At 45.0% G+C, this 20,227-nt stretch overlaps 1 protein-coding gene across 1 annotated transcript in view; it reads right to left on the reverse strand.

Annotated features, from left to right (window-relative positions):
- The window catches only part of LOC137657314 (uncharacterized), a 36,878-nt gene extending 18,278 nt beyond the window's left edge, over positions 1–18,600 (reverse strand). Inside the window, exons 1-3 of the mRNA XM_068391650.1 lie at positions 18,347–18,600; positions 10,929–11,057; positions 10,275–10,435 (exon numbers count right to left, since the gene is read on the reverse strand). Of these exons, the coding sequence (XP_068247751.1) occupies positions 10,275–10,435; positions 10,929–11,057; positions 18,347–18,544 (488 nt within the window). The 5' untranslated portion in view covers positions 18,545–18,600. The remainder of the gene's footprint in view (positions 1–10,274; positions 10,436–10,928; positions 11,058–18,346) is intronic.
- Positions 18,601–20,227: the final 1,627 nt, after the last annotated feature.

Raw genomic sequence — 20,227 nt, forward strand, 5'->3', positions numbered from 1 at the left:
AACTATGACATTTCACCTGGGATAAGAACAGTTATAAAAGCATTAAGTGTTTTCGACATCACTATGTATCACTCGAGGGTCAACATAGGCACCCGAAGAGTTAGAGTCCCAAGTAACTCACTGTTCTATGCAGAGTTAGGTGCAGGTTTCATAACACTACCTGCGGCTACCACAAAATGTTTGACTTCATGCACTCGTTTCGCATAATGTTTAAAGAAAACGCGCGAGGACTTCCAGCCTGTGAAGCTTTTAAGGCTTTCAAAGTCCATACTCTGAAAGAAATTCAGAGATGATGCAACTTTCCTAGGATCATGACCGGCGGGTGTACTGTCAGGATCCGCTCTGCGAATGAAGTAGGTGATTTTCGCTCTTAATTGTTTCAGTGACAGGTCGCTGCCCGATGTTTCTCCTTTGAAGAGTTGGCCTCCACCAAAGTTCGAAGTTCTACGAAGATAGACCTTGAGGCTCTCTACTGGGCATAAAGAGACATCTTCCTTCAGGGGGCATATTCTCCAGGGGCCCCATCTTTTGGTGGGTAATTCATTTTTGGCGAGAAACGTCGGATCAGGGGAGAGGGTAATGTCTCCTGTATCAGTAAACAGGATGTGACCCTCTTCTCTTGATAATGCCACTATTTCGCTGACTCGGGCTCCCGAAGCAAGAGCAAAGAGAAATATAACTTTCTGAGTCAGATCCTTGAGAGGGCATGAATCATTATCCAAGTTGGAGGCAAAATGGAGCACCTTGTCTAGTGACCAGGAGATCGGTTTCGGTGGCGGTGCTGGGCGTAGACGAGCACATGCTTTCGGTAGTTTATTGAAGATGTCGCTGGACAGATCAATTTGGAAGGCATACAGAATTGGTCTGGGCAAGGCCGATTTGCAGGTTGAAATCGTATTGGCTGCTAATCCTTGTCCATGAAGGTGAATGAAGAAGGACATGCAGAAATCAATTGTGATTTCTTTAGGATTTTTTGTCTTGACGAAAGAGACCCATTTTCTCCAGGATGATTCGTATTGCCGTCTTGTGGATTCGGTCTTGTATTCCTCGAGGAAGTCTAGACTTTTCTTCGAGATCCCAAACCTCTTCTTTGCGGCTAGGGAGAGAAAATCATGAGATGAAGGTCCTTGATTTTCGATGATGAAGCGAAGACAGTCGACTTCTGTACTTGTTGGGAGAGAACTGGGCCCGGGAGAGGGATCAGCTTGGGCTGCAGCTCCAGGACCAGGGGGTACCAGTTGCTCCGGGGCCACTTGGGAGCCACTAGGGCCGCTGTCCCTTTGAAGGTTCTCAGTTTGGAGAGGACTTTCAGCAGAAGGTTGGTGGGAGGGAACAGGTAGATCTTGGACCATCTGTTCCAGTCCAGTGACATGGCATCCACTGCTTCTGCCTTGGGGTCCTCGTACGGGGCCACATACCGAGGAAGTTGATTGTTGTCGCTCGTTGCGAAGAGATCTATCTGAAGTTCTGGGACTTGGTGAGAGATGAAGGAGAATGATCTTGCGTCTAGAGACCATTCCGACTATCGGGTTTGTTCGAGATAGAGCATCCGCTGTCACGTTGCGGAATCCTTGTAGGTGAACTGCAGACAGGTGCCACTTCTTCTTCTCTGCCAGACGGAAGATTGGGAGAAGCACCTGATTTATCTGGGGCGATCTTGAGCCTTGGCGATTGAGACATCGAACTACCACCGAGTTGTCTAGGGTTAGACGAATGTGGATCGAGGGAGGCGGGGATAGTTTCTTCAGAGTTAGAAGGACCGCCATGGCCTCCAAGATGTTGATGTGGAACGTCTTGAACAGGGGAGACCAGGTGCCTTGAGCCTGTTTTTGGTGGGAGTGACCTCCCCAACCCTCCAGCGAAGCGTCCGTGTGGATGTTGAGTGATGGAGGTGGGTGTTGAAGAGGAATGGACCTTTTCAGGGCCTTTGCTTCCGACCACGGCTTGAGGAGAAGTCGAAGTCTGTTTGGGAGCCGTCTCTTGAGGTCTCTTCGAGCGATGGATGCAGAACGTCTCCAGACTCCCGCGGCATCCTTTAGCTGTGCACGAAGCACTGGGTTTGTTACTGAGGCGAACTGTAGAGAGCCTAGAACTCGTTTCTGCTGGCGTCTTGAAATCCGTTTGGATTTCAGTAGTCGCTTGACAGACCCTGCTATTTCCTTCCTTTTCTTCTGGGGGATGGAAAGGCGGTGTGACTGAAGGTTTCATTGGATTCCTAACCACTGGAACTTCTGAGCTGGAGAGAGGCGAGATTTCTTCTCGTTTATCTTGAATCCCAGGTGTTCTAGGTACTGGGTGACTTTGTTGCAGGATTTTACACAATCCTCGGGCGATGGAGCCCAAACTAGCCAGTCGTCGAGGTAGGCCATCACCTGGACGTTTCGGAGGCGGAGCTGTTGTACTATGGCGTCCGCCAGCTTTGTGAAGATCCGAGGGGCCACATTGAGGCCGAAGGGCATGGCCCTGAAGGCGTAGCTTTTCCTTTGGAGTCGAAATCCTAGGTAGGAGGAAGCGTGATGGTTCATTGGAACGTGCCAGTAGGCATCCGCCAGGTCTATGGAGACCGTGTAGGAACCTCGAGGCAGAAGGGTCCTTATTTGTTGAAGAGTCAGCATCTTGAACTTGTCGTTCGCTATGAACTTGTTGAGGGGGGATAAGTCCAGAATGACTCTGAGTTTGTCGGAGTCCTTCTTGGGGACACAAAACAGTCTTCCTTGGAACCTGGTGGACTTTACCTTCCTTATCACCTTCTTGTTCAAGAGATCTAGGATATATTCTTCCAGAAGGGGGGTTGATTGTTGGAAGAACTGCTGGAATGTTGGGGGTGGTTGAGTCCAACTCCAGCCTAGACCTTTCTTGACGATGCTGTGTGCCCAGGGATCGAAGGTCCAACGATCCTGGAATTGGCGGAGTCTTCCTCCCACCAGAAGCACTTCATTGCTTCTGGTGTCCCGAGGGCGCTAACTGCCTCGGCCGCTAGCTCCCTTTCCTCCTCTGCCTCTGGAGGGACGGCGAGACGCGTCTCTGCCTGCAACTCTGTTTGAGCCTCTACCTTTGGGACGAAAGGTAGTCGTCTGTTGCTCGAAAGCAGGGGTGAAGACCGGTGACTGTGACAACACCGGTTGGGTGACCAGTTGAAAGATCTGTTGTGGCTGAGCTGCCACTTGGGAGGTAGCAGGTCCCGGAAACTGACGTCTTGGTTGACGTTGCTGGGGTTTCTGTTTCGAAGATTTCCTCTTAGGTTGAGGTCCGTCGTCCTGAGAGGGTTTCCTCTTCTTTGACATGCCCCACTTGTGGAGAAGGTTCCTATTCTCCGTGGCGGCTTTGTCGGTGATCTCCTTCACAAGGTCAGAAGGAAAGAGGTGTTTGCCCCAGATGTTGGAGGAAATCAGCCTCCGGGGTTCGTGTTTCACAGTGGCACCTGCGAACACGAATTCACGACAGGCTCTCCGAGCCTTCATGAAGTGGAACATGTCCTTCACCAGGGTTGCCATGTGGGATTTGGCAAGTACCATGTAGTGGTCTGGTACTCTGGTGTCACAGGCCATAATGTCAAGTTGGACCTGGTGGGACATAGATGCTGCGAGCCTCTCCTTCGTATCTTGTTCCCGACGAAGGAGGTGATCGTTAGGTTTCGGGAGGTCTTCATTAAACTGACGTCCGGCGACGTCAGGATCTAGCTTTCCCACGACGAAAGTATGCTGGATGTCCTTCCAGTGTCGAGCGTCAGGGGGAGTAACTATGGAGAAGGGTCTGCACTCCTCCAGTGCAGGGCAGGCTTTCCCCTCCTCCACAGCTTTAAGGCACGCAGCGAAGGCCTTTTCCATGAATGGAAGTACCGCATTTTCAGGTGCGACGTAGGTAGGGTGCTTCTTGCTCAGGGCCGGAAGCTTAGAGCAGGTAAAACCCCTACTCTTGAACGTGTTGGCTAGCATAGCCTGGGCCTTCGCGAGATCGAACACTATCTCTTCTTTCGGTTCGGTCTCTTCTTTAGAGGCAGGTTCGGAGCGAAGTCGGACGTAACAGTCCGGGTAGGCCTCGAAGTTTGGGAAGAACTCCACGTCTTCCAGGGGGACCGTGCCGATCTTGTCGCTGACGAAGATCCTGCCGGTCGCGATAACCATATGCTCAGCATACCTCCATGGGTTGTCATGTGAGCAAGCGGGGAGATCCTTAACCGAGATCATCTTCGGTTCTTTGGATCCCATCATGGACCTGATGAACTCCTGATTCTCCTTTAACCTATCGTCCATGACGGCTCTAATCAACCGGATCATTTCCTGAGTGGAAGATGAGGGTTCCGGGGTCGTGGAGGTAGACGGGATAGACACTTCCGTCGGTGTAGGAGTAGGGGCGGAGATGGAAGGAGGAGCGACCTCTTGCTCCGACTCGGCGTATTCCACCTGGTCTTCGTCATCTTCAGCTCCTTGAGCCATGAGGGTCTTCTCCGTACCCTCCGAGACATCCGACATGTGTTCGTCATCATCGGAATCTAGGCGGCAATCGTGCATGGACTGGGCCATGACTACATCAGGTTCCACCGTAATTTGGACAGTGGGGATCAAATCCTTGGGCACCACAGAATCAGGGGAGGCTTTTGGGAACAGAAGTGACCTCAATTCTTCAGTGGCCAGGTACGGTCCAGTGGCATTCTTCTTGAAGCCACGCACCCATTTGCGTAGCTTCTCTCGAGCAATGTCCCTGATCTCCGCTGAGGGAGAGTTATGGAAGCCATCAGCTATGTGAGCCTGGCAGACCGTACAGTTCAGCGGGTCCCAGAATTTCAAATCCCCTTTCTTGTTAGCACAAGGGGCGTGAGTCCTGCAAGCCGTATGCCCGTAGAAGTGCGGGCGTTTCACAGCGCAGAATTCGAAGTCACACTTCATCTGCTCCTCCTGTGGAAGAAAGAGAAAATGAGTATGGGGGGAGTCATAAGAATGGCTCTTAATCTAAGTTAATATTAATCAATAATTTTAACTTAATGAAGGGTGTGATGCATAGAGATTGAAGTAGTAAAGAAAACATACTCCATGCATCCCGCCCGGCTGGCTACCGCAAGCTTTATCCTTGGATAATACGAGATGGCCGAGGGCACAGGATAGTATTTCCTAGAAGTCCATAGGGCAATGGAATTCCATGGAAAATGCCAAGGATAAGTTTGGGACCGAGGCTACTCAGTCCCAAATTAGGGGGCTAACAGGTCCCTTAGGGTAACTGCTTCCGGCAACCAGCCGCGCTAAGATACACGCAGCATGCTGGAATTTTGAAGAATGCAAAGAGACAGCATGATTACTAATAGAACAGTACCAAGGCACTGATCTAATAGCGTAAACAGGCCATCTGTTTGCAGTGTAGGGCTATCAGTATTCATATGATAGCTAGTAGAAGGGGGTGCAAGTAGTCTTGACACCTCCGGGGGGTTCCGGCACGCCGGAGGCTGCTCCAGCAGAGTTTCTGGCATTAGAACAGACAATATATAAGTCAAGAGTAATACCAGGGTGGCGGTCGCCGGCACAACGGCGGCACAACGGCGGCACGCCGGCAGAGGAGCGGCGGCTCCGGCAGTCGGAGGATGCCGGATTGGTGACTGGGACAAGGATGTTTATAGCGGAACCAGGTTGCCGGCAATGGATGCCGGCACTCCGGTGGCCGACCGGCAGGCGGACGGCGAAGCTAGGAGGAAGGAGAGAGCCATCGGCAGGAAGCCATCGGCAGGAAGCCGGCGGCGGTCGGCAGTTCCCCGGCACGCGGGGGGCTGGCGGCATGAGGGTAAGGGGAGAGTCACCAAGGTAGGAGGCGGGTATCGCCGACAGTGGAGGCGGCAAGGGACCGGCACCCGGATAGTGAGAGAGACAGGGGGAGGGATGTAAGAAGTCCAGTCATGGACTCCCAGACATCCCCCCCTGAGAGGGTGTACCCATGATAGAGGCTGGCTCTATCCCCCAGAAGCAGGGGTCTCAGAGGACCGGGAGCTAGGGTAGCCCAAGGGAGGGCTAGGGGACACCCAAAGAGGGGGAGACCTCTACATACAGAACACATCCAGTGGCTAACCCCATAGGACACTATGAAGGGTATATGTATCAGAGCGGACTGCACATAGAAGCTCAAGGTAGCCCTATCACTCCACCCTAAGGAGGAGTTGTAGGACAGGGGACAGATGGGTATAGACTAACCTAAGTGTAGGCTAGGCTATACAAGAGATAGGTGGGGAGGGGAGAAGAGAAGAGTCTTCCATGGAAGGGGTTCTGTACCAGAGCGGCCACTAGGGAAAGGGAGGACACTCCCTAACCTAAGATAAGGCAGCCTGGCTGAAATGGTGCATGGGTACAGTTTCAGCAGGGGACAGAATAACCTTTCCAAAACCTAACCTAGAGCAGGGCTAAGAGCCCTGAACTAGGAAAGATAGAAGACATATCGCTATAGCAAAACAGTCATAGACTAGTCCTAGCCTTAGAAGAAGGGCTAGCCGTTCCTCACTCTCGGACGCAACCCTAAGGGGGGTTCATTCCCTTAGGGAGGACTGAGAGGCGATAAATACTCCGTTAGGCACTTGATCCCTTTACTTAGTAAGGGAATCAAGGCTAAACAGAGGGAATGCCAAGGCAGGGGATGAAGGAAGCATATAGGGATCCTACAAGTAGGTTAGGTTAGGAAGGGACACTAACTAACCTATCCCCTATATGGTCCCTGAAGGCGAAAAAAACACTTGCATCACAGTCGAAAGTATTGTAAAATAATGCCACTATCTTCATAACTTAGCCTAGGATCACTAATAAAATCATGCATGAACACTTATATATAGGCGCTCTGGCCTGGGGGCTATAGAAGCCGACTGGTATGAGGTCAATCGATGACCGATAAAAAGCGTCGAAACACGATATAAAAGTTCCTAGCTATGAAGACTAAATAAACTAATGTTATCGATTAGTAAATAAGGCCGGAAGCGTTGTTGTGGCTAACTAAATAAGGCATGTATAACAACAACGACGCCATAAAATGGCGGGTCCGGTAGAGGCACAGCTCTGCCACAAAACAACAATTATCTCGGAAAGTAATATTTACTTTACGGTCAGAGCTTAACTAAACAATACTGGAACCTTGTACTCAACTTTCCAGAAGAAGGCGAGGCCGAAGGTAGCGACATAACGTAGATGCAAAGCGATAAGTAAGGCACAGGGAAAATCCGTCTAAGTAGGGCAAGCTACTGAACAAAGGATGAAGACGGTCGTGACGTCATTTAAGCAATGGCGCCCGTTTGTTTACGTCTCGAGTACCAGAAGTAGCCACGCATGAGATTAGCTATGGAACGGCTCCCAGCTATTCTCAGCCCTTACACACCGAAGCATTAACTCTGTTCGGGGTGTAGATAGCTATGTGGCGCGTTAATACATGCGTCCCCTGTTGATATACGATGTCTTAAAAGGGAAACCTTTAGGATACTCGCTCCAGAAGTTAGAATTCTGTGATAACCTGTGGTTAAATTCTCTGGGAATATCTTAGTAGTTATTTACCCAAGGAAGCTACCAAAAAGGAACCTTCCATCAGGACGCCATGGCTTGAGCCCAAAAATACTAATTATACAATGACGCCAACGTAAAACCCATGGAATTTCATAGTAAACCGTTCAATCCAGTTTTTTTTTCTTTTTCATTTATTTATTTTTTGGTAAATTTCAATAAAAACAATAAAAGATACACATACAATAATGCCAATGTAAAACTATTGAATATGATAGTAGACCATTCAAGCCATTTTTTTTTCTAAATTACAATAATAACAGTAAAAGGTACACTCTCATTGCAACTTTTATAAAAACAATCTTAGAATGAATTCCGCCTAACCGAGAAATAATCAACTAGAATTAAAATACGCAGTGAATTGATGATGTAGGCGAAGTTTCGCAGGTGAAAACATCCTGGCGGAATATTTAAATCTAATGCCATACATAATCTTCAATGTCATTAAGAGTTTTTAATTAAGCTATTAAGGGGAGGGGTGGGTAAAGTTACTATTCAACATTTTTTTACTTTAATATCCACATGATTAAACTTTATGTAAATGGTTCATATTAGAAACTTTTTTACTTTAATATCCACATGATTGAACTTTATGTAAATGGTTCATATTAGAACCTTTTTTTTTTTACTTTAATATCCACATGATTAACCTTTATGTAAATGGTTCATATTAGAAAATTTTTTTACTTTAATATCCATATGATTAAACTATATGTAAATGGTTCATATTAGAACCTTTTTTACTTTAAGATCCACAGAATTAAACTATATTTAAATGGTTCATATTAGAACCCTTTTTAGTTTAATATCCACACGATTAAACTATATGTAAATGGTTCATATTAGAACCTTTTTTACTTTAATATCCACATGATTAAACTATGTAAATGGTTCATTTTAGAACCTTTTTTACTTTAATACCCACATGATTAAACTATATGTAAATGGTTCATATTAGAACCTTTTTTACTTTAATATCCACATGATTAAGCTACATGTAAATGGTTCATATTATTAGAACCTTTTTTACTTTTATATCCACATGATTAAACTATATGTAAATGGTTCATATTAGAACCTTTTTTACTTTAATATCCACATGATTAAGCTATATGTAAATGGTTCATATTAGAACCTTTTTTACTTTAATATCCACATGATTAAACTATATGTAAATGGTTCATATTAGAACCTTTTTTACTTTTATATCCACATGATTAAACTATATGTAAATGATTCCTATTAGAACCTTTTTTTACTTTAATATCCACACGATTAAACTATGTAAATGGTTCATATTAGAACCTTTTTTACTTTAATATCCACACGATTAAACTATGTAAATGGTTCATATTAGAACCTTTTTTACTTTAATACCCACATGATTAAACTATATGTAAATGGTTCATATTAGAACCTTTTTTACTTTAATATCCACATGATTAAGCTATATGTAAATGGTTAATATTAGAACCATTTTTACTTTAATGTCCACATGATTAATCTATATGTAAATGGTTCATATTAGAACCTTTTTTACTTTAATATCCACACGATTAAACTATATGTAAATGGTTCATATTGGAACCCTTTACCAATCTTATTCCTCTGTTTATCGTTTTGTATTTAAGGTGTGCTTTGGGAAGATTTAATAAGACAATTGCAGTAATTAATTCTAGTAATGAATACTAAGTGTCTTGACAAACGTTCATCCAGATATTTGCTTAGGAAAGCAATGTTTCCGAGATGACAGCCAAGGATTCTCCTTAAATTATTCAATTAGGCCCAGAAATGACAGTCCATTTACAGTCCAGCAACACACATAGGTTATGGACTTAACCAGTTAGCGGGACCAAACTGCCATGAAATTGTTTAGAGTTTTGTTTAAATGACATCTATACCCTAACGCTAGTAAGAACATTGTTTAAATCGACGGCTGCAAGTTACCATTTAATACCATTATGAAGTAAAATAGTGAATCATCCACAAATAGCTTGAACTTTACTTCTTGTCCCTAATACTTCTGATAGACCAATAGCATAAACAAAAAATAGGATTGGTCCTAGAATTCCCTGGGGGCACCCCTCTTAACTGTTCATAGGGACACCCCTCTTCTTAACTGTTCATATATTTAAGAATATCCAAAAAGTACGCAGATTCCGTCAACCAATTAGTAAACTTTAACATAATCAAAGGCTTCATCATTAATACCAATGGGTCGTAAATCATTTAATAGAAACCTAGTTTATTGGAACTGTGTCTAATAAATTCAGGATGTCACCTACGTCCTCGTCCATTAGCAGATAATTTATAAAATCTACAGCTGTCTCCGTAGACTATAACTGTATGCTGATTGGTTATCTGGCAATGCTTTGACTCTTTCCAAGTGTCTAACTTAAAAAAGTACATATTATAAGCACTTTAGACATGGAAAATTCGAAGTGGGTCTGTATGAAAAGTCCAGGTAATCGAAAGTCCCTTTCAGAACTGATGTAACTATAACTAGAACAGTATTCTACAGTTATTAAAAGCGTTTTATGCACAAGAAAAACACACGTAAAGTATAAACTAGTTAATGGTGTTCATCTATCTTTCCGGTAAAGGATTTAGCATAAGATTAATAATAATCACTATTCTAAGCTACCACTGCACTGCAAATAACAACCATTGCATGAAATACCCTGTTTAGAGTAAACCATTATACATATTTTGAGACTGGACTTTTCTAATGTTAACATACCAATCTCACGAACTAACCTGACTCCAAGATTGCCTACATGGTCTCTCAAAGGTAATATGAAGGCCACAGAGTCCGGATGGGGCACCTTATCTCCAACGTGACTCCTTAAACCCTCTACTTCATCAGCATAGTCTAGGAAATCTTCAGCATCAGCGGGTGTACTCACACTAACAGGAATCTGGAGGTTATGAAATATATATTTAATCTTTAATTCCATATAATCAGAAAAAAAGGAGAGAAAGTGAAGACTGGGGGAACTTAGGGCTAAATAGTGTTCCAAGAGGAGAGATTAGAAACCAGGATCAAGGTCATTCTACTGCAAGCTAAAAAGGTCTTGGGTGGAACAGATTCTTCCCAGTAAAGTAAATACAATTGCTTGCTGGTAGAGTCTACTTAATGTGCCTATTCAAAGCCCTAGGGATATTGTATTTCCTACTAGATGTCAGAATTACAATATAAAAGTAGTGAAACAAGGTTATTCAGCTGTTTAGGGAAGGGAATATGCTGAATTATTCAAGCCTTAATCAATATTTGATACTGTGCCCTAACTTAGATTATATGCACGAAATAGTAATTCTTAGTCAAGTATTTTAATCTTATGTCCCTGTTAAAAAAAAACGAAAATACATTTAGAATTCAATGAGTAAATTCTTTTTTTTAATTAGACGTACAGGTTCTTCAGTGGAGTCGTAACTTAGTATTTCATTTTCCGTCTTTGAGGAGAGAACAAGATTGGTCTTAGTCTTCAAATAAATTGGAGTATTTTGTAATCTAGCGTAAGTTTCTCTTTCCGAATTGCCCTGAAAAGAAGAAAAATGCATATAAGAAAAGATAAAATACAATACAATTAGTACAGCTATTGAAGAGTTTTAAACTAAACTTTGTATATAATTTTGGTACTCTTTTCATGAAAAGAAAAAAAACTGAAAATAGGAACAAATTACTTAGGCTAGACAAATATCTCTTCTCTTTGGATATGACATTGTTGAAAGTCCCTTCTCCAAGACAAACAAAAGTTGAGAGGTTTGATAGTACATACATCCTTCCCATTGTTAAAAAGAAAGAGGCGGGGAGCATCTTCACAGTTTTTAAGAAACCATACTACAATGAAGCTTGCCATCATCTGTCATCTAATCGGATACGTAGCTGTTTTGGCTACCGGACAATAAGGAAGGGAGGAAGGAAGTCGAGTGTTATTTTATCTACCATATAAGATTTTTGTTTTTCCAAAAAGGGGGCTGATAGAACTACAGAATTTGAGAAACCACCTCCCATAAGTAGTAGGTTGTGAAAGCAGATTTTTGTCCCTAGACGCCTCCTATCAGTAACAACGAAACTGGTAGGTTCTGGATGGAGTGATGGCCCGACTTCGTGAGGTCTTAAACCTAATCTAGATATTTTTCTCTCGTTGGATGATGCGCTTTAGCACTATAGTCTCACAAACGCATAAAGAACGTGAGTTCTTAAAATAATTATCCCATTTTCTAGTAGTGCTGAGTCTACTAAAGTGGTATGAGATGGCTAGTCCTCTTCAAATAGTACCGTGATGCTCTCACTGGAAAGATGTATCCCATCATGACCCCAAACAATGGAATCTTGGGCACAGGGTATTGAGAATATCTCTAACTTGGGGCCATGAACTAATTGGTTCTGCATCTTTGCTACAAATCCTATACAAAAATAAAGAGAAACTCCAGCCCTCCATGGGGCTGACCTTATAAGAGTCAAACTCGCTACTCTCTTCCATCACATTATGGGAAGCATATGCAGTGTTGAGGTTAGGATCTCTGTAAGTAATATTTTCCAGGGCTAGAACTAGAACCCTAAGGATGAGGTCATGTCCCAGAGGTTGGGCATCGGTGGCGTGAATAACAAGCAAGGAAAATTCATTCCCTTCAGTATAGAACCTGGTTCAAGGCTGAGTGATAGCTTTTCACAGAAAAGAGAGGTGGAGCTCTCGTCAGAAGTAGGAGAGTTAGTAGAAAAGGAAGCCCTCCCTGCAAATTGCCACTGGAGACCTACCTGAAATGTACTTAGCTGATAACTAAACAGACATACATATGCTTTATCCATTGGCAGAGATAGTGTGTCTACCCGTGTTATCTCTAAACACCACGAGTAAAGGACACATCAACTGTTCATGGAATTCCTGCAGAGCACAATATCAAAATGTTAAAAAGTAATGTGTATTTTTCATAACTATTCAAACCAAGGTCCTTCAATAACATTACAAATTCAGTGAAGTAGGAAACAGCCGTTTAAACTTTTAACGAGGTAACTGCAAAGTGCAGGGTAAGCCCCATCTGCTCACCAGGTTTAGCAACTCTCACTTTGACCTTAACTTAGGACTTGAGTAGGGCTTGGAGCAGATAGTAACTTAAAAGACCCTGGTTTGTAGTTGGGAAAAATGCATGACTTTAAATTTGTTATTTGTTCCTAGACATACCCATAACCGCAAAATCTGTCAACTTTATCCGCATCCACCACCCCAATCCTTCACTACAACTACTAAGCCCAGTCCCTTCACCTCTAGCCCTACTAAGCCCGGCCCGGTCCTTCACCTCTACCCACACCAAGCCCGGTCCTTCACCTCTACCCACACCAGGCCCAGTCCTTCACCCATGCCAAGCCCAGTCCTTCCCCTTTACCTACGCCAAGCCCAGACGTTCCCCTTTACCCACACCAAGCCCAGTCCTTTACCTCTACCCATACCAAGTCCAGTCCCTCACCTCTACCCGCACCAAGCCCAGTCCTTCACCCACAACAAGCCCAGTCCTTCAACTCTACCCACAACAAGCCCAGTCTTTCCCCTTAACCCACACCAAACCCAGTCCTTCCCCTTTCCCCACACCAAGCCCAGTCCTTCCCCTTTCCCCACACCAAGCCCAGTTCTTCTCCTTTACCCACACCAAGCCCAGTCCTTCCCTTTACCCACACCAAGCCCAGTCCTTCACCTTTACCCACACCAAACAGTCCTTCCCTTTACCCACACCAAGCCCAGTCCTTCACTTCTACCCACACCAATCCCAGTCCTTCCCCTTTACCCAAACCAGGCCCAGTCCTTCCCCTTTACCCACACCAAGCCCAGTCCTTCACCTCTACCCTCACTAAGTCCAGTCCTTCAACTCTACCCACAACAAGCCCAGTCCTTCCCCTTTACCCACACCAAGCCCAGTCCTTCACCTCTACCCACATCAAACTCAGTTCTTCCCCTTCACCCACGCCAAGCCCAGTCCTTCCCCTTTATCTACGCCAAGCCCAGTCCTTCCCCTTCACCCACGCCAAGTCCAGTCCTTCCCCTTCACCCACGCCAAGCCCAGACCTTCCCCTTTACCCATACCAAGTCCAGTCTTTCACCTCTACCCACACCAAGCCCAGTTCTTCTCCTTTACCCACACCAAGCCCAGTCCTTCCCCTTTACCCACACCAAGTCCAGTCCTTCACCTCTACCCACACCAAGCCCAGTTCTTCTCCTTTACCCACACCAAGCCCAGTCCTTCCCCTTTACCCACACCAAGCCCAGTCCTTCCCCTTTACCCACACCAAGCCCAGCCCTTCCCCTTTATCCACACCAAGCCCAGTCCTTCCCCTTTCCCTACACCAAACCCAGTCCTTCCCCTTTCCCCACACCAAGCCCAGTCCTTCCCCTTTCCCCACACCAAGCCCAGTCCTTCCCCTTTCCCCACACCAAGCCCAGTCCTTCACCTTTACCCACACCAAGCCCAGTCCTTCACCTCTACCCACACCAAGCCCAGTCCTTCCCCTTTACCTGCACCAAGCCCAGTCCTTCCCCTTTACTTGCACCAAGCCCAGTCCTTCCCCTTTACCCACACCAAGCCCAGTCCTTCCCCTTTACCCACACCAAGCCCAGTCCTTCAACTCTACCCACAACAAGCCCAGTCCTTCCCCTTTACCCACACCAAGCCCAGTCCTTCCCCTTTACCCACACCAAGCCTAGTCCTTCCCCTCTACCCACATCAAACTCAGTTCTTCCCCTTCACCCACGCCAAGCCCAGTCCTTCCTCTTCACCCATGCCAAGCCCAGACTTTCCCCTTTACCCACACCAGGCCCGGTCCTTCACCTCTACCCATACCATGACCAGTCCCTCACCTCTACCCATACTAAGTCACAGTCCTTCCCCTTTCCCCGCACCAAGCCCAGTCCTTTACCTTTATCCGCACCAAGCCCAGTCCTTCACCTTTACCTGCACCAAGCCCAGCCCTTCCCCTTTCCCCACACCAAGCCCAGCCCTTCCCCTTTACCCACACCAAGCCCAGTCCTTCCCCTTTACCCACACCAAGCCCAGTCCTTCCCCTTTACCCACACCAAGCCCAGTCCTTCCCCTTTACCCACACCAAGCCCAGTCCTTCCCCTTTACACACAACAAGCCCAGTCCTTCCCCTTTAACCACACCAAGCCCAGTCCTTCCCCTTTACTCACACCAAGCCCAGTCCTTCCCCTTAACCCACACCAAACCCAGTCCTTCCCCTTTCCCAACACCAAGCCTAGTCCTTCCCCTTTCCCCACACCAAGCCCAGTCCTTCCCCTTTACCCACACCAAGCCCAGTTCTTCTCCTTTACCCACACCAAGCCCAGTCCTTCCCCTTTACCCACACCAAGCCCAGTCCTTCCCCTTTACCCACACCAAGCCCAGTCCTTCCCCTTTACCCACACCAAGCCCAGTCCTTCCGCATCCTCACAGTCTGTCGCATTTGTCCGTATCCTCACAGTCAGTCGCATTTGTCCGCATCCTCACAGTCAGTCGCATTTGTCCGCATCCTCACAGTCAGTCGCATTTGTCCGCATCCTCACAGTCAGTCGCATTTGTCCGCATCCTCACAGTCAGTCGCATTTGTCCGCATCCTCACAGTCAGTCGCATTTGTCCGCATCCTCACAGTCAGTCGCATTTGTCCGCATCCTCACAGTCAGTCGCATTTGTCCGCATCCTCACAGTCAGTCGCATTTGTCCGCATCCTCACAGTCAGTCGCATTTGTCCGCATCCTCACAGTCAGTCGCATTTGTCCGCATCCTCACAGTCAGTCGCATTTGTCTGCATCCTCACAGTCAGTCGTATTTGTCCGCACCCTCACAGTCAGTCGCATTTGTCCATACCCTCACAGTCAGTCACCTTTATACTTACCCCCAAAGTCAGTCACCTTCATAAGCATCCCCGAAAGTCAGTTACCTTTATATGCACCCCCAATGTCAGTTACCTTTTTCCGCAGCCCCAATGTCAGTCACCTTCATCCGCACCCCCAATGTCAGTCACCTTCATCCACACCACAAATGTCAGTCACCTTTATCCGCATCCTCAATGCCAGTAACCTTTATCCACACCCTCAATGTTAGTCACCTTTATCTGCACCCCCAATGTCAGTCACCTCTATATGTATCACAAAAGTCGGTCACCTTTATACGCACCCTCACAGTCAGTCACCTTTATCCGCACCCCCAAAATTCTGTCACCTTTATCCGCACCCCCAAAATTCTGTCACCTTTATCTGCACCCCCAATGTCAGTCACCTTTACCCGAACCCCCAATGTCAGTCACCTTTATCCGCACCTCCAATGTCAGTCACCTTTATCCACACCACAAATGTCAGTCACCTTTATCCACATCTTCAATACCAGTCACTTTTATCCACACCCTCAATGTTAGTCACCTTTATCTGCACACCCAATGTCAGTCACCTTTATCCACACCACAAATGTCAGTCACCTTTATCCGCATCCTCAATGCCAGTAACCTTTATCCACACCCTCAATGTTAGTCACCTTTATCTGCACCCCCAATGTCAGTCACTTCTATATGTATCACAAAAGTCGGTCACCTTTATACGCACCCTCAAAGTCAGTCACCTTTATCCGCACCCCAAAAGACCGTCACCTTTATCTGCACCCCCAAAATTCAGTCACCTTTATCCGCACCCATAATGTCAGTCACCTCTATCCGCACCCATAATGTCAGTCACCTCTATCCGCACCCTCAATGTCAGTCACCTTTATACATACCCCCAAAGGCCGTCACTTTTATACATAACCCCAAAGTCAGTCACCTTTACATGCAACCCCAAAGTCAGTTACCTTTATACGCACCCCCTAAGTTAGTAACTTTTATCCGCACCCCGGATGTCAGTTACCTTTATCTGCACCCCTAATGTCAGTCGCCTTTATCCGCACCCCCAACGTCAGTCACCTTTATCCGCACCCCCAATGTCAGTCACCTTTATCCGCACCCCCAATGTCAGTCACCTTTATCCGCACCACAATGTCAGTCACCTTTATCCGCACCACAATGTCAGTCACCTTTATCCACACCCCCAATGCCAGTCACCTTTATCCACATCCCCAATGCCAGTCACCTTTATCCGCACTCCCAATGTCAGTCACCTTTATCCGCACCCCCAAAGTCAGTCACCTTTATACGTACCCTCAATGCCGGTCACCTTTATCCGCACCCCCAATGTCAGTCACCTTTATCTGCACCCCCAATGTCAGTGGCCTTTAACCACACCCCTAATGTCTGTCACCTTTAACCGTACCCCCAATGTCAGTCACCTTTAACCGTACCCCCAATGTCAGTCACCTTTAACCGCGCCCCTAATGTCAGTCACCTTTATCCGCACCCCCAATGTCAGTCACTTTTATCTGCACCCTCAATGTCAGACACTTATACGCACCCCCAAAGTCAGACACTTATACGCACCCCCAAAGTCAGTCACCTTTATCCGCACCAACAAAGTCAGTCACCTTTATCCATACCCCCAAAGTCAGTCACCTTTATATGTACCCACAAAGTCAGCCACCTTTATCCGCACCCCCAAAGTCAGTCACCTTTATCTACACCCCCAATGTCAGTCACCTTTATCTACACCCCCAATGTCAGTCACCTTTATCCACACCCCCAATGTCAGTCACCTTTATCCACACCCCCAATGTCAGTCACCTTTATCCACACCCCCAATGTCAGTCACCTTTATCCACACCCCCAATGTCAGTCACTTATACGCACCTCCAAAGTCAGTCACCTTTATCCACACCCCCAAAGTCAAGTCACCTTTATCCACACCCCCTCAGGTCAGTCACCTATATATGTACCCCCAAAGTCAGTCACCTTTATCCGCACCCCCAAAGTCAGTCACCTTTATCCACACCCCCAAAGTCAGTCACCTTTATCCACACCCCCAAAGTCAGTCACCTTTATCCACACCCCAATGTCAGTCACCTTTATCCACACCCCAATGTCAGTCACCTTTATCCGCACCCCCAATGTCAGTCACCTTTATCCGCACCCCCAATGTCAGTCACCTTTATCCGCACCCACAATGTCAGTCACCTTTATCCACACCGTCAATGTCAGTCACCTTTATCCACACCGTCAACGTCAGTCACCTTTATCCACACCGTCAACGTCAGTCACCTTTATCTGCACCCTCAATGTTAGTCACCTTTATCCGCACCCCCAATGTCAGTCACCTTTATCTGCACCCTCAATGTCAGTCACCTTTATCTGCACCCTCAATGTCAGTCACCTCATTTGCATCCCCAAAAGTCGGTCACCTTTATCTGCACCCGCAAAGTCTTACTTCAATCAGCACCGTCGATGTCAGTCACCTTTATCCATGCCCCAAAAATCAGTCTCCTTTATCCATACCCACAAAAATAGTCACCTTTATCCAGATTCCCAACGTGTGTCCTATTTATCCACACCCACAAAGCCAGTCACCTTTATCTACAACCCAAAATTCAGTCACTAATATTATCCGCACCCTCAAAGTCATTCACCTTCGCTCTTAGCCCAGTAAGTCAAGTTACGTTTTATAATGAATATGCTCAATCCTCCTTCATTGCTTAAAACATTACCAGCCAATTCCGTCCTTGTTCACCTCTTGAGCGTTAAAACACTACGATTTAAGCCTGCATTTTATATCTTTCTCGCTTCAAAATCCTGGGATACCTCCTACTAGGCTATATCATGCATTTTATATAAAAAACACTTGAAACTAAAACCGTCTACACAAAAGACATAATCGAAGTGAGGAGTAGATACACTAGCCACTAAAATACTAAAATAATAAGTACTTACCAACGATCTTTGGAAACTAAGAATGGAGTCAGGATAGAAAAAAATAAAAGCTAATAGAACCACGAAAAACACGGTTAACACGATAATGGGCTTTTCTTTCTCCTTCAGATACACAATTCTTCTTTCCCCATACCATCCTGGATCCTTGTTATTATACTGAGAGTCACAGAGGAAAATCACGTCATCCTTCTTCCCCATTTTTAAGGCCAACTGAATGAACTGGTTACAAACGAATTGGTTGGGGACAATACCATCATGCTTCTTCCGTTACTGCTACACCTGGTATGTTGCTTGTTACCGTTGTTGGGTGGTTTAAATTTGGTTTAAAAAAGGCGATAGATAGATCTGGTGAAATGACCTGCTATTGCTGTTAGATTTATGCTGCCATTAGGACATAAGTCTGGCCTAATATTAACAATAGTAATATGCCTCTTTTTACTATCATAGATTCGTTAATCTTAGTCGTAATAATAAAACTACCCAAATACTCCATTTTTTGTTATTGAGAACAAAATGGAAGCAAAACGTGAAGCAGCAGATACTCTTAACATTTGTAAGGAATAATTAATGTGACCAGAGTCCCGCTTTCTCAACACATGTCCCGCTTTTTTAAAGTTAGCAAAATGTCCCACTTTTTTAACTTTTGTGAGTTTTGTCCCGCTTTGTTCACGTTTGCCCCACTCTTTTGTACTACAAAAACAAAATTATCCCCATTTTAATGGAATAGTACTGATATTTTTTTCCCAATTCTGCCATTTCACCAACTAGAAAATTCTACCGTCTTTGGCTGTTTCTTGGCTATAATGGCAAGACAATCGAAGTAAAATTATCCATGTCTGGAATCTGATAGATGAATACAAATAAAAGTTATGTGTGCCACACACTTTAGTTACCTGAATCTCATGGCATCTACATTCAAAGCAGGACTTACGAGAAGCAGGACACCCAGTCCTAATATACACTGCCATTTCCTTTGCCCTAAGAATGCCATCTCGTTTCAAAACTATTGGTTTCTCAAAATTTGAAAGAAGGAGCTCAGATGAGTGCCTCATTTGAGAAACCATTTGATGACCGTATCTTATCATTTATACTTGAACATAAGTTTTTCTTAACGCTAAGAACAATTTCTTATAATTCATCCCTTAAGTTTAAGGGTTTCTGTATTATTATTATTATTATTATTATTATTATTATTATTATTATTATTATTGTTGTTGTTGTTATTATTATCATTATTATTATTATTATTATTATCATTATTAGTATTATAAATTCATGACCAGTCTTGGTGGATAAACAAATTTAGGAGAACAATACTGTGCTATATTGATAGTATTCATGTCACAACTGTTTCTTCTTCTTTCCCACTGTTATCCTTACATTAAAGGGTCGATAGTCTGATGCAACCTCTTCAATGCCTTCTATCAAAGGCATCCTCATCCATAAAACCTCTATTTTCCTTATCCTTCATCACCTTATCTCGCCATATAATTCTCTGCCTCCCTCTCGATCTTCCATCCTAACAGGTTCCTCCCAAGACCTACCTACCATACATCCTCAACGCGTGCCCACACTATATCATTTAATATGAATAGGATAACTTTGGCAAAGCTGGAAAGACCGTTTTATTTGATAAAACAAATAAATTTAATCATTTCAATTATTATTTATATGAGTCCATTGGACTGCTTAAAAAGAATTTTGCGCACCAAAACTAGATACTCTTAATCTTATATTTTGTTTTATTCTTCTTTACACTTTTTTCTTTACATTTCTGTTTCTTTTCTGCAGAGAGCTGCTTTCCCTATTGTGACCCTTGGGCTTGTAATCTAACAACTAGAGTTATAGCTTAGCTTGTGATAGTTACAATAATAATAAATG

This window comes from Palaemon carinicauda, chromosome 1, assembly GCF_036898095.1.
Source record: "Palaemon carinicauda isolate YSFRI2023 chromosome 1, ASM3689809v2, whole genome shotgun sequence".
NCBI classification, from domain to species: Eukaryota; Metazoa; Arthropoda; class Malacostraca; order Decapoda; family Palaemonidae; genus Palaemon; species Palaemon carinicauda.